At 43.5% G+C, this 24192-nt stretch overlaps 2 protein-coding genes across 6 annotated transcripts; one reads left to right on the top strand and one right to left on the bottom strand.

The window, feature by feature from the left end:
• Positions 1–212: 212 nt before the first annotated feature.
• Positions 213–18804, top strand: gfm2 (GTP dependent ribosome recycling factor mitochondrial 2). Of its 2 annotated transcripts, XM_064972225.1 has the most exons (21): positions 213–566; positions 685–763; positions 862–907; positions 1020–1117; positions 1277–1402; positions 1535–1623; positions 1841–1929; positions 2059–2119; positions 2242–2427; positions 2578–2658; positions 2750–2898; positions 3222–3362; positions 3622–3721; positions 4208–4397; positions 4555–4631; positions 4787–4925; positions 5021–5212; positions 5335–5450; positions 8791–8973; positions 9254–9420; positions 18374–18804. In XM_064972225.1, exons 1-20 carry the CDS (start codon positions 507–509, stop codon positions 9380–9382), a joined length of 2331 nt encoding a protein of 776 aa, XP_064828297.1. In that variant the 5' UTR covers positions 213–506; the 3' UTR covers positions 9383–9420; positions 18374–18804. The 2 variants fall into 2 exon arrangements, with proteins under 2 accessions (XP_064828297.1, XP_064828296.1); XM_064972224.1 differs by lacking the exon at positions 18374–18804 and having other exon boundaries at positions 9254–12270.
• On the bottom strand, positions 12678–23018 carry LOC135544538 (beta-hexosaminidase subunit beta-like). 4 transcript variants are annotated; one of them, XR_010456345.1, is made up of 14 exons: positions 22709–23017; positions 22296–22441; positions 21586–21651; positions 21100–21146; positions 20677–20787; positions 20443–20544; positions 20003–20135; positions 19621–19801; positions 19172–19258; positions 18930–19002; positions 15438–15618; positions 14808–14921; positions 14611–14736; positions 12678–12981 (listed from the first exon to the last, which is right to left on the bottom strand). XR_010456345.1 is itself a non-coding variant. In XM_064972226.1 (14 exons), exons 1-14 carry the CDS (start codon positions 22960–22962, stop codon positions 12918–12920), a joined length of 1641 nt encoding a protein of 546 aa, XP_064828298.1. In that variant the 5' UTR covers positions 22963–23017; the 3' UTR covers positions 12678–12917. The 4 variants fall into 4 exon arrangements, 3 of the variants coding, with proteins under 3 accessions (XP_064828298.1, XP_064828299.1, XP_064828300.1); XM_064972226.1 differs by having other exon boundaries at positions 14611–14715; positions 14831–14921; XM_064972227.1 differs by lacking the exon at positions 15438–15618 and adding an exon at positions 16724–16898 and having other exon boundaries at positions 14611–14715; positions 14831–14921; positions 22709–23016.
• Between the last annotated feature and the right edge of the window lie 1174 nt (positions 23019–24192).

Raw genomic sequence — 24192 nt, 5'->3', positions numbered from 1 at the left:
GCTTAAAACAAATTCCGGAATGAAACCAGGTACGAGTAGTCCCGTTGCATATTTATTAGTAATTTGTAGTAAATTGAGCAAATCATTATCAAAACAATTCAGCACGGTTTTACTATTTATTAAAATAGTCAGAACTATTAAACTATAAATACACATTTATTTTAAAAGTCAAAGCCGGAACTTAAATTCAGAGTGGACTGCTGCTTGGGGTGTATTTTGAAGATGCACCTTATAAGGAAAGCGTGAATCGACGTCGATTCATATTATTATATTTTTTTGTTGATAATTTGAGATAATTAATACATTATACTGATTTTGATTATTGTTCTCGGGAGGCACGGCATTTAGAGAATGTGTTTACCTTATTTGACAGCCAGTTCAATGCCAACAGGGTTTATGGTTGATGAATGACATTCACACAGAGCAGTCGACATTGCTCTGTCCATGTCAAGACTGTCTACAATATTTTCACTGGAATACGTTTGTAAGCCCGAAGCAGGTTGAAGATGCGACTTCGGACTGTCCTGGGAATAGGCATTGGGACGTTCAGTGTCCTGGTTGGGGGGGTAAGACTTACATTTCAGGGACAAACCTGGTTAAAAGGCTGTAGACTGTTGGATATTTGTCACTAGTCGCTACTGTTTTCTATGGATAATGTGTATTGCCCTGTGTTGGGTTGCGTAGGGTAAAGGTCTACTGAAGAGTGGACCACAGACGTGCAGGTGGAGACTACAAGGAAGAAGACATTACAGCTTTTTGCCAGGTATATGACATGTCCCATTCCCATATTAGACTGAACTTTGATGTTCTCTCAGTGCTTTTGTAATACAAATTCGTAAATTCTTATTTTATATCCTATAGATGATGTCAAATCCCCACGAGCTGTCGTCAATCCAGATATATCGAAGTAAGTGGTAAAACTTGCTCCAGCCTATGTTTATTACTACTCTATAGCCTACTTCATGGTCCTTGGTAGCCCCTTAATATCAGATGTAATACTCACTATTGTTTGTGCCCAGAATCCGGAACATTGGCATCATGGCACACATAGATGCAGGGAAGACCACCACCACAGAGAGAATGCTGTATTACTCTGGATACACCAGGGCTTTGGGAGGTGTGTAGGAGGGGATTGGGATAGACATGTGTAGGGGGATGAGCAGGTTGAGGTCAGTAATTTAATTTCAATTCCACGTCCTCTGCTGGCTTTTTCCTGCATTGTTTAACAGAGTCCCAAGCTAGCAACTCAATTTCTCTCTCTTTTCTTGTTTCCCAGATGTTGACGATGGGGACACTGTGACAGACTTCATGGTTCAGGAGAGGGAGCGGGGAATCACCATACAGTCTGCTGCAGTCACCTTCGACTGGAAAAAGCACAGGATCAACCTCATAGATACGCCAGGTACAGAGCCAGTCCCATTCAATAAATCGTGCAAAAACACAAACACGAATCCTATAGACAGGCAACCCTGGCACAAAATCAACCCATAGACCCTCCATAGTACAACACTGTGTGTGTGGGTGGGTGTTTCAGGACATGTTGACTTTACTCTGGAGGTGGAGCGAGCCCTGCGTGTGTTGGATGGGGCGGTGGCAGTGTTTGATGCCTCTGCTGGCGTTGAGGTGAGTCAAGCCCTGATACGATGCCATGTTCCCACCCTGTACTGAAATAGGCCTATGCATCTCTATTTACCTGACTGTATTGCCTGTAAAAAAATTTTTTTTAAATACAGTAATTGAACTGACCTAGAATCGAGGTGTTGATTGTATTGTAAGTGTGTGTGTGTGTGTGTGTTAGTGACTCGGTATGGCTGTATGTTGTGTCTTGTGATATCACCAGGCTCAGACTCTGACAGTGTGGCGGCAGGCTGAGAAACATCATGTACCCTGTATCTGTTTCCTGAACAAGATGGACAAGCCTGGGGCCAGGTAAAACAACCAGCATCACATAGTGACTCCCTTCTGTTGTAACCAGACATATATCTTCATGCTTGCTGTTAGGATTTGGGACTACAGTGTTCATTTTGATGAAAAATGTATTTTTTTGGTTCTATATAGTTTACACTTTTCCATTGAGAGCATAAAGAAGAAACTGAAAGCCAATCCTGTGCTCCTCCAGGTAGACAACATTCTCAATAGGGCTTCTATGTATTTTACATTATTCAGCTTCCCTGCTGTGATAATGCCTAAATATCAAATGACATACATTACAGTATAAATGAGAAACAACCGGTTACACAGATTCCAATTGGCAGCGGGAAGAGCTTCATAGGATTGATTGACTTGATTACCAACCAGCAAATGACGTGGCGGGTGAAATCCAGAGCAGAGGATGGCCGTGTCTTTGAGACCAAATCTCTCAGCCAATCAGATGACCCGGAACTTCTTCAGGACGCTATGGAGGCCAGAGCAGCTCTGATAGAACAGGTACAGGAAATTACATCATCATGCCAACTGTCATCGAGTGCTTATTTTTATGCTATTTCTGATAGCTTAGATCGCTATAAAAACATGTATAGTAAAAATATGTGTAAATGCTATGTGTCAAATTTGGCATTTGCATTTTTTCATACACAGGTTGCTGATCTGGATGATGAGTTTGCAGAGCTGTTAATTGAAGTTTATGGTGAAAATTTTGATGCGGTACCTCCTGCCAAAGTAAGCAATATTTATCTCAGGTAAAATATCAGTAGGACTGAGTTCTGCATGTGGTATTGTGTGTGTATCTGGTTTATTGTGTATTCTCCAGCTCCAGGAGGCAGTGCGGAGGGTGACTCTGGCACGTAAAGGAGTCCCTGTGCTCTGTGGGAGCTCTCTGAGGAACAAAGGTGTTCAGCCTCTCCTGGACGCCATCACAGCCTACCTCCCTGCCCCAAACGAGAGGCACCATGACCTAGTGTGAGTACATCCTCTACCCCTAACCAGAACTCCATCACAGCCTATCTCCTCGCCCCCAACAGGAGGCACCATGGTGTGAGTAACATTTAACCTTTACCTTGTAGAGTCAACAAAGTGTGTTATCCATAATAGCCCACTCAGCTCTGACCCCAATAGGACTTTTCTATAACATTATTTTGTGGGATACCTAACCAAAATGTAATTAAATCTGATCCATATCATTGGGCTGAAGCCACTACTCTTCTCTACCACATATATCAGTCAGGGATTTATTCTTGAGTCAGACCCAGTTTGATTCGGCTTGGTCTATTCCCTTCACACAGGCGTTGGTACCAGGATGACCTGTGTGCCCTGGCCTTCAAGGTGGTGCATGACAAGCAGCGAGGTCCTCTGGTGTTTGTGAGGATCTACTCTGGGACCATGAAGCCCCAGTCTGCTGTCCTCAACATCAACAGGAACAACACGTACGTAGGTCCATCACCATCCCACTACTACCCAATACCTGCTTACTGCTACAGCAGCTTGCTGAATGGGATTCAATTAATGCTAATCAATGTATTAACTCTGTATCTCTTAAGGTTTTGTTGCATTGGGTATAACTGAGTAGGAGCCCTCTAAAATGGTGAACCTTACAAATTCTCAGGCTGTTCCAATAAATTCAAGTACTGTTAGTTTTCTAATTACTGTGCTTGCCATTTTGAATTCCACTGGTCTCCACTGTAGAGAGAGGATGAGTCGGCTGCTGCTGCCATTTGCTGACCAGCATGTGGAGATACCTTCTCTGACTGCAGGAAACATTGCACTCTGTGTGGGCCTCAAGCAGGTAGGACTCCTTGAGAGACTACCTGTTTTGGATTTTTTTTAACCTTTATTTAACTAGGCAAGTCAGTTAAGAACAAATTCTTATTTACAATGACGGCCTAGGAACAGTGGGTTAACTGCCTTGTTCAGGGGCAGAATGACAGATTTTTACCTTGTCAGCTCGGGGATTCAATCTAGCAACCTTCCGGTTACTAGTTCAACGCTCTAACCATTAGGCTACCTGCCGCCCAAAAATTGGAATTGAAACCACATCCATTCTCAGTAAAGAGTAATATGTTTTTGAAACTGAAACATTGTTTTGAATCTGTTGGGTGACAGTGGCTTGACAATTAAACCAAACACTTTCATTTCCAAGCAATCTTTCATTATGTTTACAAAAAAATCCTCTCTCTCTCTCTCACTCACTCACTCACTCACTCACTCACTCACTCACTCACTCACTCACTCACTCACTCACTCACTCACTCACTCACTCACTCACTCTCAGACAGTGACAGGGGACACTATTGTGTCCTCCAAGGCCTCGGCAGTGGCTGCGGTCCGGCGGGCCCAGAAGGAGAAGGAGGGGGAGAGGAAGAGGGGTGGAGAGCAGGCCAGTCTGGTGCTAGCTGGAGTGGAGGTCCCCGAGCCTGTCTTCTTCTGCTCCATAGAACCCCCCACTATGTCTAGACAGGCAGGTCAGTGTCCCTGCAGCCATTACTAAGCATGGGATCCCTGCTCAAATCCCCTCATAACGTGCACTGTTCTACAGGCTTGTTTGAGCCACCTGGCCTAAAACTCTTGTAACACTGTTATAACAACCTATGAATGTTATTATCCTCTGTTTTCTATTAGATCTGGAGAATGCCCTGACCTGCCTCCAGAGAGAAGACCCTAGCCTGAAGGTCAGGGTAGATTCAGACTCTGGACAGGTAATACCACCTGTACAGGAGGAACATGTATGATTGATTAATTGCTTGGTTGAAAGTGATTGATTGAATGAATGTTAGCTAGCTAGCATATAATATTAGACTAATAAAATATGCAATATCTGTTTTAATGGTCTTTGTACCGTCTCCTTCGCCAGACCATTCTGTGTGGAATGGGAGAGCTGCACATTGAGATCCTCCATGATCGGATCAGGAGAGAGTACGGCATCGAAACCCACCTGGGACCTCTACAGGTGGCCTACAGGGAGACCATCCTCCAATCAATGGCCACCACAGGTATAGTATGCCAATCAGTACGGAGGTGGAAACCATATTTTCCAATCAGTGTAGATCGTACTGATTCTTCTTATTCCTGCTTGTGTGTGTTTCAGACACGCTGGACCGTACAGTTGGGGAGAGGAGACACATGGTGACTGTGAGTGTGGCGGTCTGCCCCATCATGGACTCCTCCTCCTCCTCGCTCACTTCCTGTGAAATCACCTACGATGAGGAAGTGGAGGAGCAGCTGTCCCCTGATGTCAGGGACGCTGTGGAGAACGGCGTAAACAGCTCTTATCTCCAAGGTAACGACATCACAGATTATGGAAGAAGGAACTTGACCAGATTATGGAAGAAGACCCCCATTTTCGATGAGTCTTGTACTATTATAGCCCCTATTCTGATACTCATTTTCTCACTCTCCCAGGTCCGTTGCTTGGTTACCCGGTCCAGGGCGTGTCCACTATGATCCAGAGTGTGAGCATGGAGCCGGGGACATCTCTAGCTATGTTGTCTGCCTGCGTGTCCCGCTGTATGCTCAAGGTACCTGCACATGATAGTGCACATGATAGTGTTGTGTACACAATGTGAGATGATCTCTGCCTATGTACTGTAGTCTTGGTATGGCTCTGTGAGTGTCGATAGAAGGAGAAAGGCATTAGAAATATGGATTTCTTTACGCTGCTGCTACTCGCTCTATGCATCGTCTTTTTACCCCTACTTACATGTACATATTAACTCGACTAACCTGTACCATTACACCCTGTATATAGCCTCGTTATTGTTATTTTATTGTTACTCTTTTATTTTTGTATTTGTTATTTATTAAATATTTTCTTAACTCTTATTTTTCTTAATTGCACTGTTGGTTAAGGAATTTTAAGTAAGCATTTCACGGTATGTTCTACACCTGTTGTATTTGGCTGATGTTACAAATAACATTTCAATTTATAGTAATACTGCGCTAGTACCAGTGACCCTATTACTCATACCATTACTAATACTACGCTAGTAACATTGTCCTTATTACTCATACTATTACTAATAATACGCTAGTAACAGTGTCCCTATTACTAACACTACGCTAATAAGTGTCCTTATTACTCATACTATTACTAATACTACATTAGTAACAGTGACCCTATTACTCATACTATTACTATTACACACATACTAATACTACATTAGTAACAGTGACCCTATTACTCATACTATTACTAATACTATGCTAGTAACAGTGACCCTATTTCTCATACTAATACTACGCTAGTAACAGTGACCCTATTACTCATACTATAACTAATACTACGCTAGTAACAGTGACCCTATTTCTCATACTAATACTACGCTAGTAACAGTGACCCTATTACTCATACTATTACTAATACTACGCTAGTAACAGTGACCCTATTACTCATACTATAACATTTAACATTTACATTTAAGTCATTTAGCAGACGCTCTTATCCAGAGCGACTTACAAATTGGTGAATTCACCTTCTGACATCAGTGGAACAGCCACATTACAATAGTGCATCTAAATCATTTAAGGGGGGTGAGAAGGATTGCTTTATCCTATCCTAGGTATTCCTTGAAGAGGTGGGGTTTCAGGTGTCTCCGGAAGGTGGTGATTGACTCCGCTGTCCTGGCGTCGTGAGGGAGTTTGTTCCACCATTGGGGGGCCAGAGCAGCGAACAGTTTTGACTGGGCTGAGCGGGAACTGTACTTCCTCAGTGGTAGGGAGGCGAGCAGGCCAGAGGTGGATGAACGCAGTGCCCTTGTTTGGGTGTAGGGCCTGATCAGAGCCTGGAGGTACTGCGGTGCCGTTCCCCTCACAGCTCCGTAGGCAAGCACCATGGTCTTGTAGCGGATGCGAGCTTCAACTGGAAGCCAGTGGAGAGAGCGGAGGAGCGGGGTGACGTGAGAGAACTTGGGAAGGTTGAACACCAGACGGGCTGCGGCGTTCTGGATGAGTTGTAGGGGTTTAATGGCACAGGCAGGGAGCCCAGCCAACAGCGAGTTGCAGTAATCCAGACGGGAGATGACAAGTGCCTGGATTAGGACCTGCGCCGCTTCCTGTGTGAGGCAGGGTCGTACTCTGCGGATGTTGTAGAGCATGAACCTACAGGAACGGGCCACCGCCTTGATGTTAGTTGAGAACGACAGGGTGTTGTCCAGGATCACGCCAAGGTTCTTAGCGCTCTGGGAGGAGGACACAATGGAGTTGTCAACCGTGATGGCGAGATCATGGAACGGGCAGTCCTTCCCCGGGAGGAAGAGCAGCTCCGTCTTGCCGAGGTTCAGCTTGAGGTGGTGATCCGTCATCCACACTGATATGTCTGCCAGACATGCAGAGATGCGATTCGCCACCTGGTCATCAGAAGGGGGAAAGGAGAAGATTAATTGTGTGTAGTCTGCATAGCAATGATAGGAGAGACCATGTGAGGTTATGACAGAGCCAAGTGACTTGGTGTATAGCGAGAATAGGAGAGGGCCTAGAACAGAGCCCTGGGGGACACCAGTGGTGAGAGCGCGTGGCGAGGAGACATTCTCGCCACGCCACCTGGTAGGAGCGACCTGTCAGGTAGGACGCAATCCAAGCGTGGGCCGCACCGGAGATGCCCAACTCGGAGCGGGTGGAGAGGAGGATCTGATGGTTCACAGTGTCGAAGGCAGCCGATAGGTCTAGAAGGATGAGAGCAGAGGAGAGAGAGTTAGCTTTAGCAGTGCGGAGCGCCTCCGTGATACAGAGAAGAGCAGTCTCAGTTGAATGACTAGTCTTGAAACCTGACTGATTTGGATCAAGAAGGTCATTCTGAGAGAGATAGCGGGAGAGCTGGCCAAGGACGGCACGTTCAAGAGTTTTGGAGAGAAAAGAAAGAAGGGATACTGGTCTGTAGTTGTTGACATCGGAGGGATCGAGTGTAGGTTTTTTCAGAAGGGGTGCAACTCTCGCTCTCTTGAAGACGGAAGGGACGTAGCCAGCGGTCAGGGATGAGTTGATGAGCGAGGTGAGGTAAGGGAGAAGGTCTCCGGAAATGGTCTGGAGAAGAGAGGAGGGATAGGGTCAAGCGGGCAGGTTGTTGGGCGGCCGGCCGTCACAAGAAGCAAGATTTCATCTGGAGAGAGAGGGGAGAAAGAGGTCAGAGCACAGGGTAGGGCAGTGTGAGCAGAACCAGCGGTGTCGTTTGACTTAGCAAACGAGGATCGGATGTCGTCGACCTTCTTTTCAAAATGGTTGACGAAGTCATCTGCAGAGAGGGAGGGGGGGGGAGGGGGAGGAGGATTCAGGAGGGAGGAGAAGGTGGCAAAGAGCTTCCTAGGGTTAGAGGCAGATGTTTGGAATTTAGAGTGGAAGAAAGTGGCTTTAGCAGCAGAGACAGAGGAGGAAAATGTAGAGAGGAGGGAGTGAAAGGATGCCAGGTCCGCAGGGAGGCGAGTTTTCCTCCATTTCCGCTCGGCTGCCCGGAGCACTGTTCTGTGAGCTCGCAATAACTAATACTACGCTAGTAACAGTGACCCTATTACTCATACCATTACTAATACTACGCTAGTAACGGTGACCCTATTACTCATACCATTTCTAATACTGCGCTAGTAACGGTGACCCTATTACTCATACCATTACTAATACTATGCTAGTAACGGTGACCCTATTACTCATACCATTGCTAATACAATGCTAGTAACGGTGACCCTATTGCTCATACCATTACTAATACTATGCTAGTAACGGTGACCCTATTACTCATACCATTACTAATACAATGCTAGTAACAGTGACCCTATTGCTCATACTCATTCTACGCTAGTAACAGTGACCCTATTTCTCATATTATTACTTATACTACGCTAGTAACAGTGTTGTCTCTGTCCCCTGTAGGCTCTGAGGCAGGCGGGGGGGCAGGTGCTGGAGCCTGTGATGTCACTGGAGGTGACGGTGGGGGAGGAGCACCTGAGCTCTGTGCTGGGTGACCTGGCTCAGAGACGAGGGGCCATCCGGGACATCCAGAGTCGCCATGACAGCAAGGTTCTGCTTGCCACCGCACCCCTGGCTGAGATGATGGTAGGTTGGTTCGATGTTGCCGTGGAAACCTCCTGTAGTGACAGGGCAGACAACACCACCAAGATAGTATAAAAGTGCATTTTTTAAAAATTAGTTTCACTTTCTGTTTTGTACATCTCTCATAGTCTTGTTGCTACCGAATCAAGTCCAATGCTTGCGAATGACGCATCATGTTCAGCATATTCTAAATGCATCTTAGCTGAATAATATACTGTATCAGAGTCAAAAAGTGACACTGCAGTATCCCTCCTTGGATCTAATCTTTACTCCTCTGTTTCAGGGCTACTCCACCGCCCTGCGAACTCTGACCTCTGGCAACGCCACCTTCTCCCTCCAGCTGGACATCTATGAGGCCATGAACCCCCAACACCAGAATGCCCTGCTCAACAAGATGTCTGGCCTCGCCTGATGACATCACTCAGAGATGGAAGAGTAATTCTGGGAAATGTAAGCCAGCAGGAATGTCTATTTTCAGTGCTTTCAGAAAGTATTCATGTTGTTGTGTTGCAGACTGAATTCAAAATGGATTAAATATATTTTTCTCTCCCCCATCTACATACAATACACCATAATGACAAAGTGAAAACATGTTTTTAGAAATTTCAGCTAATTTATTGAAAATTAAATACAGGAATATCTGATTTACATGTAAGTCAATACTTTGTAGAAGTACCTTTGGCAGCGTTTACAGCTGTGAGTCTCTTAAGAGCTTTCCACAGCTGGATTGTGCAACATTTGCTCATTATTCTTTTCAAAATTATTCAAGCTCTGTCAAATTGGTTGTTCATCATTGCTAGACAACCATTTTCAGGTCTTGCCGTAGATTTAAGTCAAACCCGTAACTCGGACACTCACTGCCTTCTTGGTAAGCAACTCCAGTGTAGATTTGGCCTTATTTGTTTTAGGTTATTGTCCTGCTGAAAGGTGAATTCATCTCCCAGTGTCTGCTGGAAAGCAGACGGAACCAAGTTTTCCTCTATGCTTGAAAAAAATGGACAGTGGTACTCAGTATGTGTTGTATTGGATTTGCCTCAAACATAACACTTTGTATTCAGGACAAAAGTCAAAAGCCTTGCCACATTTTTTGCAGTATTTCTTTAGTGAGGGTTTCTTAAAAAATATATACACTGCTCAAAAAAATAAAGGGAACACTTTATTTTACTTTACTTTAAAACTTTAAACAACACAATGTAACTCCAAGTCAATCACACTTCTGTGAAATCAAACTGTCCACTTAGGAAGCAACACTGATTGACAATAAATTTCACATGCTGTTGTGCAAATGGAATAGACAACAGGTGGAAATTATAGGCAATTAGCAAGACACCTCCAATAAAGGAGTGGTTCTGCAGGTGGTGACCAGACCACTTCTCAGTTCCTATGCTTCCTGGCTGATGTTTTGGTCACTTTTGAATGCTGGTGGTGCTTTCACCCTAGTGGTAGCATGAGACGGAGTCTACAAACCACACAAGTGGCTCAGGTAGTGCAGCTCATTCAAGATGGCACATCAATGCGAGCTGTGGCAAGAAGGTTTGCTGTGTCTGTCAGTGTAGTGTCCAGAGCATGGAGGCGCTACCAGGAGACAGGCCAGTACATCAGGAGACGTGGAGGAGGCCGTAGGAGGGCAGCAACCCAGCAGCAGGACCGCTACCTCCGCCTTTGTGCAAGGAGGAGCACTGCCAGAGCCCTGCAAAATCACCTCCAGCAGGCCACAAATGTGCATGTGTCTGTGCTTACAGCCCAACACCATGCAGGACGTTTGGCATTTGCCAGAGAACACCAAGATTGGCAAATTTGCCACTGGCGCCCTGTGCTCTTCACAGATGAAAGCAAGTTCACACTGAGCACATGTGACAGACGTGACAGTCTGGAGACGCCGTGGAGAACGTTCTGCTGCCTGCAACATCCTCCAGCATGACCGGTTTGGCGGTGTGTCAGTCATGGTGTGGCATTTCTTTGGGGGGCCGCACAGCCCTCAATGTGCTCGCCAGAGGTAGCCTGAATGCCATTAGGTACCGAGATGAGATCCTCAGACCCCTTGTGAGACCATATGCTGGTGCGCTTAGCCCTGGGTTCCCCCTAATGCAAGACAATGCTCGACCTCATGTGGCTGGAGTGTCAGCAGTTCCTGCAAGAGGAAGGCATTGATGCTATGGACTGGCCCGCCCGTTCCCCAGACCTGAATCTAATTGAGCACATCTGGGACATCATGTCTGGCTCCATCCACCAACACCACGTTGCACCACAGACTGTCCAGGAGTTGGCGGATGCTTTAGTCCAGGTCTGGGAGGAGATCATCCACCACCTCATCAGGAGCATGCCCAGGCATTGTAGGGAGGTCATACAGGCACGTGGAGGCCACACACACTACTGAGCCTAATTTTGACTTGTTTTAAGGACATTACATCAAAGTTGGATCAGCCTGTAGTGTGGTTTTCCACTTTAATTTTGAGTGTGACTCCAAATCCAGACCTCCATGGGTTGATAAATTTGATTTCCATTGATAATTTGTGTGTGATTGTTGTCAGCACATTCAACTATGTAAAGAAAAAAGTATTTAACAAGAATATTTCATTCATTCAGATCTAGGATGGGTTATTTTAGTGTTCCCTTTATTTTTTTGAGCAGTGTATACACTGCACCCAGGGGGGGCCCCAGAACAGAGTTTGGGAAACCCTGCTTTAGTGCCTTGTTGCAAATGTTTCCTTCTTTTCACTTTTGTCAATTAGGTTAGTATTGTGGTTTAACTGCAATGATGTTGAGCCGTCCTCAGTTTTCTCCCATCAAACTCTTAACTGTTGTCGTCACCATTGGCCTTTGGTGAAATGAGCGGTTTCCTTCTCCGGCAACCGAGATAGGAAGGACGCCTGTATCTTTGTGGTGACTGGGTGTATTGATAACTTCACCATGCTCAAAGGGATATTTGTCTGCTTTTGAAAAAAAATACATGCCCTACTTTGCAAGGCATTGGAAAATCTCCCTGGTCTTTGTGGTTAAATATGTTTGAGATTCACTGCTTGACTGAGGAATTACAGATAATTGTATGTGTGGGGTATAGAGATGGGGTAGTCAATCAACTGTTAAACAGGGGCTCCTGAGATACTCAGTGCAAGAGGCGTCACTACAGTCCCTGGTTTAAATCCAGGCTGTATCACATCCGGCCGCGATTGGGAGTCCCATAGTGCGGTGCACAATTCTCCCAGCATCATATGGGTTTGGCAGTCATTGTAAATAAGAATTTGTTCTAAACTGATTTGCCTACTTCAAGGTTAAATAAAAAACACTATTGCACACAGAGTCCATGCAACGTAAGACCATCTTTGCTCCTGAACTTTAGGCTTGCCATAACAAATGGGGTTGAATCAAGACATTTCATTTAAAAAAACATAATTCCACTTTGACAATATGGGCCAGTGACATTTTAAATGCAGGCTATGATAAAACAATGTGGAAAAAGTCTGGGTATGAATAACTTCTGAAGGCACTGTAAATACTCCTGTGAGGGTATTTGTTGTGCAAACATGACAATCGGGTCAAGAACATGCATGTGGGCATTCAGTACTTCTGTTAAACATATTGTAGAAGTGACGGTATCAGTCATTAAATGTATATCAATTGTATAAAAGATGTTCCAATGTGTAATTTCCATGAATCGGTAAACTGCGTCGCACTTCGGGTGTCTATCACTAGTGTTTACACAGACAAACTTTGCAAAAGTTTCTTTTAATTCATAAACATTAATATAAAAAGGTGTTCCTACACAATCAATTTGTGACATTGCATGGAATGAGGATTGTTCTGAAAAAAATTAAAAAGGCAGAATTTGGCTCATATCAGTGCATCAATAAAGTCTTGAAGACAATCAAGTTTGATTTGTGAGATTATTTCTCTCTCATTGCGGTTAACGCTGCTTCTCAGGTTGTCGCCCCACAGTGGCTGTCAGCTCATACCCCTTTGTACTCATGTGCACAGTAACCTGTAAACAAAGGCTCAGCTGGTATACCACGCCTAGTAGAGCAAGAGAAGATGGAGAGAAGTGGGGAAGAGAAAAGACAGGAAGAAAGAGGGTGTTACCACATTGTACAGTCGTGGCCAAAAGCTTTGAGAATGACAAATGTACATTTTCAAAGTCTGCTGCCTCAGTTTGTATATACTCCAAAATGTTATGAAGAGTGATCATATGAATTGCAATTAATTGCAAAGTTGCCATGCAAATGAAGTGAATCCCCCAAAAAAAACACATTTCAGCCCTGCCACAAAAGGACCAGCTGACATGTCAGTGATTCTCTTGTTAACACAAGTGTGAGTGTTGACTAGGACAAGGCTGGAGATCACTCTAATGCTGATTGAGTTTGAATAACAGACAAAGCTTCAAAAGGAGGGTGGTGCTTGGAATCATTGTTTTTCCTCTGTCAAACATGGTTACCTGCAAGGAAACACGTGCCGTCATCATTGCGTTGCACAAAAAGGGCTTCACAGGCAAGGATATTTCTGCGAGCAAGATTGCACCTAAACCAACTATTTATCGGATCATCAAGAACTTCAAGGAGAGAGGTTGTTGTGAAGAAGGCTTCAGGGCGCCCAAGAAAGTCCAGCAAGCGCCAGGACCATCTCCTAAAGTTGATTCAGCTGCGGGATCGGGGCACCACCAGTACAGAGCTTGCTCAGGAATGGCAGCAGGCAGGTGTGAGTGCATCTGCACACACAGTGAGGCAGACTTTTGGAGGATGGCCTGGTGTCAAGAAGGGCAGCAAAGAAGCCACTTCTCTCCAGGAAAAACATCAGGGACAGACTAACCTTTTGCAGAATATCAATTTCTCAGAATCCCCTTTCAGGTTTTTTGGGGCATCCTTCAAAAAGCTTTTCCGGAGAAGATAAGGTGAGAGCTACCATCAGTCCTGTGTCATGCCAACAGTAAAGCATCCTGAGACCATTAATGTGTGGGGTTGCCTCTCAGCCAAGGGAGTGGGCTCACTCACAAATTTGCCTAAGAACACAGCCACAAATAAAGAATGGTACCAACATCCTTCGAGAGCAACTTCCTCCAACCATCCAGGAACAGTTTGGTGATGAACAATGCGTTTTCCAGCATGACGGAGCACCTTGACATAAGGCAAAAGTGATAACTAAGCGACTCGGAACAAAATGGCCAGGAAACTCCCCAGACCTTAATCCAATTGAGAACTTGGTCAATCCTCAAGATGCAGGTGGACAAACAAAACACCATAAATTCTGACAAACTCCAAGCATTGATTATGCAAGAATGGGCTGCCATCAGTCAGGATGTGGCCCAGAAGTTAAATGACAGCATGCCGGGGCAGATTGCAGAGGTTTTGAAAAAGAAGGGTCAACACTGCAAATATTGACTCTCTGCATCAACTTCATGTAATTGCCAATAAAAGCCTTTGGACACTTATGAAATGTTTGTAATTGTACTTCAGTATTTCATAGTAACATCTGACAAAAATATCTAAAGCCAATGAAGCAGCAAACTTTGGAAATTAATATGTGTGTCATTCTCAACTTTTGGCCACAACTGTATACTTGAGTCAAGAGATTTTTTCCCCCAATTCTTATAAGGGGGGGCGCACCACATAATTAAATAGAACAGTACGTTTCTCTATGGGGGCGACTTACTGGACCATGCGACAGCGGTGCTGGATCAGACGACTATAAGCATCGTTTGTGTCTTTCACATCCTTGTCACTCCACAACCGCTCCCCCACAGCACTGGCACGGGGCCTGGGGATAGGAGAGAAACATCTTCACAGACTAACATTACAGACAGTGCAGTGTAAAATGGATGGAGAGGAAAGCTTTTTTTTCGTTGTTACATTTGGGTTTGTCTGCAGCGTACCAAAGTCTGGGGGTCAGGTTGGTAGCGTCCACGTATTCCCCCCACAGACAGGCCTCTCCGCCGACTACCAGCTTCTTCTGAGCATCTGTGCCTGGGTTCACAAGGTCAAATGTAATTCAGGGGTCAGGAGGCAATCACACGGAAAAGTTCCTGTATGCCCATTTCTGCATTTAATCTTTAAATGATGTGAATGGAGTTCATTCTACTACTTCAGTCAACAGGGTTGCACAGAAATAAAAACGCATGACCATCGGATCACAAGACGGAAGTGGATGGCTTTTGGCACAGAAGGCGTTTTCCCTGTTCAGGCTCAGAGCAGGTGGGTTGGACCTTAGCGGACTCGTATGACACAGGTCTATCAATTTAGAACAGCATGGTTAGGGCAAAGTCTTCCTTTATCACAAACAATAAAAGTCATTGTATTGGTCCTTGCTGCCCTAATGTAAATATACAGGGAGGTATCGCGATAAGCATCGCGACCAGTCGATGTAAAATATAAAACTCCAACCGTAAAAAAATAAATATATTTTTTAAATCACACAGCAAAGAGTAGTATTTTTTTCAGAAATAAAGCATCTGCCTAAAGTGTCCAGATAGACACACACACCATTAAAGTCCTGTGGGTCTGCCCTGTAAGCGGCCTGCCAGTCTTGGCCGTAGGAGATGCGGTTCAGGTACCAGGGTGTGGAGAGCAGGGCCTGGTAGCCTGACGCTGTGACCCTTGCCATCTCAGCCTGGTACTGCTGCTGGTTGCCTTTCCACACGTGGATTAGCGTGTCTGCCTTCAGCTACATACAGTAGACACACATCACATACTGTAGATACACATGCAAAGTGTGATTGAGGAGTATCCTTAGTATGTAGGTGTATTATTAGTACTACTAGTATTATTATTGTTATTTTTTTTTGGGGGGGGGGGGGGGGTGAGGAAACTTAAAAAGAAGAAAGAATATGCCACAGGAGAGCCCTCCATAGATAAGCGTGCCTCTGGGTACATTCAAGACGCAAAACAACGTTGTAGAGAAGTGACAAATTGAAGCTGTCCCCATGCTTCCAGTGAGGTGGTTTTCAACACATGGGTGTCTCTCTTTTCATGGTGGGGCATCACAAAACAAAATGGAGTAAAGTTCTGAAGTTGGCTGGATTTGTAAGGTTTCACATCAACTTCTTGCTTACAATGTTCAACATGTTACAGTGTTGCTGATCTTGAATGTACCCCGAAATAAGAGCAGCGCTGTGAAGCCATGAATCATGTACGCCAAGTGAACATGCAAGAGTTGTCAGGGCTAGTATCTGGAAAGCCAAACGTGCTGCAGCAAGCAACGATCAAATCAAGAAGTTCAATGTCCCAGTACAAACCACAAGACAGCCATAGGCCTCAACCTAGACCAGAACCAAAATGAATACCAAGCAAAGGCAATGCACAGCCCTAACTGGTTTACCCAACAACAATCTCCAGCTTTACCATGAACCAAAGCTGGACACAAAAAATGTGTATGTCAGGTTTACCGTGCTGGTCTAAAACACACACACAAAAAAAACTTCCAACAAGAACCATGTCTCTATACACTACGACTTTGGTCCAGAGAGCAGATGTTTCAATATGATACAGCGGTGCAATATTCAAGTGCAGACCTGTTGAATGAAGTCATTCAAATTTGAAAGGACAATTTTTGCATTTTCAACCGCGGCAATGTTAGTCCAAAACTCAGAGCTATTCCAGATCTCCTAGAACCCGGTCCTCTTTTAAAAAATTTTTTTTTTAAAGAAAATAAAACACTATCTGATGAAGATTATATATTTTTTATTAGGATCCCCATTAGCTGACGACATAACGTCAGCTAATCTTACTGGGGTCCAACAAAAGGGAGGTGTCTGATGAAGATAACTGACCATTGAAGCTGAGTGGCTCGACCTTGTAGTACTTCTGCCAGTCCTGTCCGTAGCTAATGTAATCTAGGTACCAGGGGGCGGAGAGGATGGTGGTGAAGCCCGCCTCTGTCACCTTCTGAAGTTCCTCTTCAAACTTGTTCCCCATCCACACATGCACTACTGTGTTTGACTTCAGCTGCAAGTATTACACTGATATGTTACTCAGAAAGCATGTTTATTATTTGCGGCTGTGGAGGTCAGACATTGGTTTGAAATAATTTATTCTAATAATTTGAGCGCTAGCTTGACTCTGCCTGGAGTGCCAGATGGGCGGGATTTGCAGTTCTGGGACTTTTCTATTGGTTTATTAAGCCAGGCAAGCTCAAACAGGCACAGATAAATAACTTTTTTCAGTATTTGAAACACAGGTCTGGTGGTGGTTAGGATATAGTATTAGCTTTTACTTTGTTACTCTAACAGGGGAAATAAATAAATAATATATATATATATAGATAGAAGCCAAGCCATGAAGCCACATGCACTACTACGTATGTAAATACCAGGTAAGAAGTGAATAAGGTACAGTTAAAGTCGGAAGATTACATACACCTTAGCCAAATACACTTAAACTCCGTTTTTCACAATAACTGACATTTAATCCTAGTACAAATGCCCCGTCTTAGGTCAGTTAGGATCACCACTTTATTTTAAGAATGTGAAATGTCAGAATAATAGTAGAGAGAATGATTTATTTATTTCATCACATTCCCAGTGGGTCAGAAGTTTACATGTACTCAATTAGTATTTGGTAGCATTGCCTTTAAATTGTTTAGCTTCCCACAATAAGTTGGCTGAATTTTGGCCCATTCTTCTTGACAGAGTTGGTGTAACTGAGCCAGGTTTGTAGGCCTCCTTGCGCGCAACACGCCTTTTCAGTTCTGCCCACAAATGTTCTATAGGATTGAGGTCAGGGCTTTGTGATAGCCACTCCAATATCTTGACTTTGTTGTCCTTAAGCCATTTTGCCAGAACTTTGGAAGTATGCTTGGGGTCATTGTCCATTTGGAAGACCCATTTGCAACCAAGCTTTAACTTCCTGACTGATGTCTTGAGATGTTGCTTCAATATATCCACATAATTTAACTTCTTCATGATGCCATCTATTTTATGAAGTGCACCAGTCCCTCCTGCAGCAAAGAACCTCCACAACATGATGCTGCCACCCCCGTGCTTCCCGGTTGGGATTGTGTTCTTCGGCATGCAAGCCTCCCCCTTTTTCCTCCAAACATAACAATGGTCATTATGGCCAAACAGCATTTTTTTTTTTTTTATCATCAGACCAGAGGACATTTCTCCAAAAAGTATGATATTTGTCCCCATGTAAAGTGGCAAATCGTAGTCTGGCTTTTTTATGGCGGTTTTGGAGCAGTGGCTTCTTACTTGCTGAGCGGCCTTTCAGGTTATGTCGATATAGGAGTCATTTTACTGTGGATATAGATACTTTTGTACCGGTTTCCTCAAGCATCTTCACAAGGTCCTTTGTTGTTGTTCTGGGATTGATTTGCACCAAAGTGCGTTCATCTCTATGAGACAGAACGCATCTCCTTCCAGAGCGGTATGACAGCTGCATGGTCCCATGGTGTTTATACTGGCATACTATTGTTTTTACAGATGAACGTGGTACCTTCAGGCGTTTGGAAATTGCTCCCAAGGATGAACCAGACTTGGAGATCTACAATTTTTTTTCCTGAGGTCTTGGCTGATTTCTTTTGATTATCCCATAATGTCAAGCAAAGAGGCACTGAGTTTGAAGGTAGGCCTTGAAATACAATTGACTCAATGATGTCAATTAGCCTATCAGAAGCTTCTAAAGCCACGACATCATTTTCCAAGCTGTTTAAAAGGCACAGTCAATTTAGTTTGTAAAATTCTGACCCACTGGAATTGTGATAGGGAATTATAAGAGAAATAAATCTGTCTTTAAACAATTGTTGGAAAAATTACTTGTGTCATGCACAAAGTAGATGTCCTAAACGACTTGCCAATCGTGGTTGAAAAACGAGTTTTAATGACTCCAACCTAAGTGTATGTAACCTTCCGACTTCAACGATAACTGAAGATATTTTGATCCTAGAAATATTAGAATTTCACTTCAGAAAATGAGTAAATATCAGAGAGGCTGCTTTTCTCTCTGCCTGTGCTAATAAATGCTGCTGCGCTCTGTTACCTTAACTCCATTGTCAATCACCTCCTGCCAGATCATGTAGCCCTTGTTGGTAGTGGTGACAATATCCAAGAGCCTATCATGTGACAGAAAATAACCACATGATAATATGAATAATTCATCTTCGGACAATGGAGTGGGACATTTTTTAGAATATGCGGAAGTTGGTGTTTTTTTTTTTAAGGTTGGCTGAATTACTTATCATTTGCTTCACTTTAAGGCCATGTCTAACTGAAGCCACACACCTCTGAATGTAGAAAGACTCCAGCTTGCTGTAGTCCGTCCCAAAGCCTTGCTGCGCCATGAACTTCTGGATGTCTGGGTTGGACTTCCTGTGGATCACAGAGGCAGAAAGTAGTGTTTTTATTGATGTGCTTGATGTTGGCGGAGACAGCCTACAGTACTGTTTTCATTTCCATTGACTGTCAAACAAGCCAGAGTCACATGGCTGTTGACAATTGCGGTCATATACTGTACCTTTGTAGTGGATAAGGAGTCTGTGGGTCAGTTGGTGCTGAATATTTAGACTTTGATTAAGTAACGTTTGAAAGAAATATCTACTAGGGTCTACTAGCAATGAGTTGTGGTTGTTTCTCACTGCTCAACATAGTTGTTATATGCACCGATTGCCAGTCACCCTGGATAAAAGTGTCTGCTAAATTACAAATATAAAATGTCCTTATAAGCCTCTCACCAGCAGCTGAAGTCAACCTCGTCTCCTCCTAGATGGATGTAGGCATCGGGGAACACTGTGCTGACCTCCTTGAAGAACATCGCCATGAAGTCATAGGTGGTGTTGAGGATAGGGTTGACCGGTCCAAACGAGCCAGAGGGGCTGGCTCCAGAGTAACAGGGTGTCAGTAGGTCCTTCTGGCCTGGAAAGGGGGCATGAGAGAGGAGCAGATAAAACCAATGCAATATCAGGTAGCTGCATATTTCACTTCAATTCATACAAAAACATTATGCAAATGTGCATGTCTAAAAGGACAAAAGACAACCCTGACCCCCTAGAAATGAACCCCTTGATACAGCCAGAGGACTTTTATCTGAAACAACCCAAGTGACCCCACACTCACCTTTGCCCCATGACTGAGTGTGTCCAGGGGTGTCAAACTCAGAGACGACACGAATGCCCCTGAGGCGAGCAAACTCAATGATCATCTTCACGTCAGAGGGCGTGTACACGTGCGTGTACGGGTGGTATGCTCCCTGCAGAAAAAACAATACATCAAAACAAAAGCTGTCATACACAAAAGGGAATCATTATATACATATGGATATGCATTGAGTAGTTTAAACCTTTACAACTTTGAAATGACTGATTTGGTGTAAGCAATACGGTGATAGATCCACCAAGACCACAAGGCTTGTGACACTCCCACCATATACTTTTCAGAATTAAAATTTTTACAATATGACCTTTGCCCATCTGGTCTATTCAGGTGTGTGAAAGCTGTAGGTATAGCAGCTTAAATGGGACCAGGCTATTGATAACAATGTCTGCCTACCCACTCACCTGCTGGCTCAGCTGTGGGAAGGTACGGCTCATGTAGGGGAAGGAGGGGTCATCTACTATATGCCAGTGGAACACATTGAATTTGTTCCACGACATTGCTTCCTGTGTGTGGGTAAGGGGAGAATGAGGTTGATGACATTATGTTATGTAATGTTATGCCATTAATATACAAATTAATTTAACCATAACAACAAAGTGAACTGAAATCAGAAATCACATGTATTGTCCTCTAACCAGATTGGCTAAGATGACTTTGATGGGCAGGAAGTGACGAGAGCTGTCCAATAAGAGGCCTCGATGTGTAAACCGTGGAAAGTCCTGGATCTCTGTCCTATTGATGCTTTTCTGTGAAAATAAAACAAAGAAATTGAAAATGATCCATTAAAAAAAAATAGAAGTACCATTGAAATATTTCTACAATTTAATCAATTTGATGAATACTACTGAGGCAAAAACCACAATGTGGAATTGAAAATAGCTTGCTAAGTTGCTGGGAACTAAATTGCCAAATGCGTTGATGCATTAGAATGACTTGGAATAGAGCTACTGTAAACCGGTAAGGTAGGCTACTTCCTCCATCATGTGACTTGTGTTCAGGCATGAGCGAGGCCTCCTTGTTTAACAAACTCTATTCATATGGCACTCATGTCAACTTACTGCTCCATATTCATCCTCATACACCAACTGGCTAAAAGTCTCCAGACCTGGTAATAAAAAGTGACACACATAGACAATGATTAATCAACAGAATCACAGAACAACCACAACAGGATTGTAAACACATGCTTTACAACACACTGTAAACGTCTTGGATATGTATATAGTCTCAAATCTAATCAAAGTTTATTGTAATCTGCACAGGTTACAGTGTAGTGTTGTACGCAGTACAATGAAATGCTAACTTGCAAACTTTCCTCTCAGTACGTAGGTATGAATTACAACATTTCCTGTAGCTTTCAAGGTCAAGACACAAGATGCTATGCAACGCAACCACTGAAGTTGCACAAGCGTTATGAAAACAAGTGAAACGTTATAATATAGGTATGTAAATATAGGAAGGCCTCACAGGTGTGACCAAACTTCTTTCACGACTATAAACATAGCAAAAAAGTATGTGTCTAGCATAAAAGCCATGACCCCTACCTCTCAGGGCGCCCCACACCTTAGGTGCTTTCAGCACAGCAACAGGAGAGTCCACCGAGAGTTCGTCTGTGGACAGGCAGCAGAAAGAAGACTGTCAATCCTATGTTTGTTCTTTAAAAAAAATGTTTTATCTGATAATGCCCACTGATTTAAATTGCATGCATATGTCACTGTTACCCATCTAGGTAAGTGGATGTTTCTTCTTTGATGAGTAAGTAAATGCATGTTAGTTTCTCTTTTTTAGTCTGGGGCCTTAAGACACAGCTAAGACCTAACTTGCACGTGTACTACTGGTGTGCATTCATGAAACAGTAGCTAAGTGTCTTAACAACAAAGATCCGGTGGTCTTATGCCTACTGACCTATTATCTTCCAAGACATTCTAGGTAATCTTTCTCTGTCTACTGGGGGAATAATACCTTCCTAAACACTGATGTAGGATGACGAGACCCAGGCCTCAATCCCACTGGGACGGCCCCTCGACTATACTAGTGAAGACTCTGCTAATTGTATTTACCCTGCTAGAGTCCCAACTTGCAAACTTGGGTCTGAATTCAGAGGAAAAGCGCTGATCTCGGAGCAGGTCTCCCTGTACATATAATCTAAAAGGGAAATCTGATCCTATATCAGCATACTCCGAGATGCTTTGTGAATACGGTACCTGGCTTAGAGCACCAACAAGGAAGACAAACATCATGCCAGGGCACTCACATGACTCATCAGATGTCACACTTGGGTAGCTGTCACACTCAGAGTCAGCTGATGTGATCCACACCTGTAACTCAGACACAGAGGCAAATGCCTTCTTTTTGTTTTGCCCTTGCATTCTGGAAATGGGGAATATGTATTCGTCATACCTGCAGGACAAGGAAGGAAGAACAAACCAGTTCACGTGACTATGTGAAAAAACGGTGAATTTCTGTGCATAAAACACATTCAACAGTTATAGCTCTATTCAGCACACAACGTTTTTCAGAAGTAGGCTTTCACTTAAGTTGTATTTTAATACAATTTAACTAAAACGTGAATGAAATCTAAGAGCCAACGCCAAACAAACATTTACATTACAGTAGGCCCGTCTTTGAAAATACGTAGGCGGCTATTCATTCACAATCACATATTACCTTCGATATGCATTTTGAAGAAGGCTGCAGCTCGCACCGGAAGACGATTCTTTCGCGTCAACTATCTGGAAACTAACACTGCTGAGTTTGAATGCTACCGTTGACATTTGGACTTTCTGAGGCAACGGCCAGAGAGATCCATACTGAGAATCGCCCAGGGTAGGCTCCTCGACATCTTTATAACCATAATCTTGCGTTGCCCGGCAGACAACAACCGCAAGTAATAATGTTGTAAACTTCAGCGTCGCGATCATGATGTACAACTACTGTATTGCCAACTACCAGTCAGCTGACAACTGGCGAGACAGTGGGGGTGTTTTGGTAATATAGCCTGGAGAGGGCGGGGCTTAAAATCAATGCGGAAATGTTAACTAACAAATCAGAACATTTCATTTAAATTTTTTTATTATTGAGCAAAAACCGTAAAACAATATATCATGTGATGTATTCGTTAACGCATAGTGTAACTGTTTGTTAAATTCATATATGCATAAAACAATTTATTCTGGTTATTCCTGAGAGTTAAAAATGTCCTCAGTCAGATACCGAGGCTATTTATTGTAAATACTTACTAACTAATGTCGAGAATCTCTGCAGAAACACACCACACCATGATTAGATATGTTAATTTTCAGAATTGCTCTCATTCTCACCAGATGGACCGAAGACTTATTGCCACAGAAATAAATTAGGGAACAATAAGCAAATGGACAAAATACATAAGAAGCAGGTTGAAAGGTAATCTTATGACAGTTCTTATGGTCACATATTACCGGCTGCCTGAACAAACGAATGCTCGATGTTCAGCTATAAAGATTTTTGACTCCTTGCTCTTTGCAGGCTCAACCCTCAAGCGTGAATTTTGTCCAGCAAGTGGCGTTGTTGTCATTTAAATAAGTGATTCACAAAATCATTGGTGATGATGAAGTTTCAAAGTTGTTTCCGTATCATTTAGTTTTTCATTCATCAACGATATCTCTTCATTCAAAGACTCAATCATGGACACTCTTAATGACAGTTGTGGCTGCTTTGCGTGATGTATAAGTGTCTACCTTCTTGCCCTTTGTGCTGTTGTCTGTGCACAATGATTTCTGTGCCATGTTTTGTGCTGCCTCCATGTTGTCATGTGTTGCTGCCTTGCTATGTTGTTGTCTTAGGTCTCTCTTTATGTAGTGGTGTGTTGTCTCTCTTGTCATGATGCGTGTTTGGTCCTATACTTATATCTAATTTTTTTTTATTTTTAATCCCAGCCCCTGTCCCCGAGGAGGCCTTTTACCTTTTGGCAGGCCATCATTGTAAATAAGAATTTGTTCTAAACTGACTTGCCTACTTAAATAAAAAATAAATACATCTCCACATTTCACCATTTCAACTTGATTTGGGAGAATTTGATCAGACAAGATCTTTCTACAGTTAAGCTTTTAAAACGTTGTCAATGTTGCATGCCAAGTAATGTACTGTATATACATCTAAATCATATTGTG

The sequence above is a fragment of the Oncorhynchus masou genome, chromosome 8 (genome assembly GCF_036934945.1).
Source record: "Oncorhynchus masou masou isolate Uvic2021 chromosome 8, UVic_Omas_1.1, whole genome shotgun sequence".
Classification (NCBI taxonomy): Eukaryota; Metazoa; Chordata; class Actinopteri; order Salmoniformes; family Salmonidae; genus Oncorhynchus; species Oncorhynchus masou.
This window is presented reverse-complemented; position numbering and strand designations above follow the sequence as displayed.

Bases quoted from the DNA above. Each gene is read 5' to 3' on its own strand.
- gfm2 (XM_064972225.1), top strand. From the start codon at position 507: ATGCGACTTCGGACTGTCCTGGGAATAGGCATTGGGACGTTCAGTGTC. The intron at 567-684 runs GTAAGACTTACA...TGGGTTGCGTAG, and splicing joins TCAGTGTCCTGGTTGGGGGG to GGTAAAGGTCTACTGAAGAG. The intron at 4,632-4,786 runs GTAATACCACCT...CTCCTTCGCCAG, and splicing joins TAGATTCAGACTCTGGACAG to ACCATTCTGTGTGGAATGGG.
- LOC135544538 (XM_064972226.1), bottom strand. From the start codon at position 22,962: ATGATCGCGACGCTGAAGTTTACAACATTATTACTTGCGGTTGTTGTC. The intron at 19,003-19,171 runs GTGTGTGGCTTC...GTCACATGATAG, and splicing joins GAGTCTTTCTACATTCAGAG to GCTCTTGGATATTGTCACCA. The intron at 14,922-15,437 runs GTGTGTGTGTCT...TTGTGAACCCAG, and splicing joins AGACCCACAGGACTTTAATG to GCACAGATGCTCAGAAGAAG.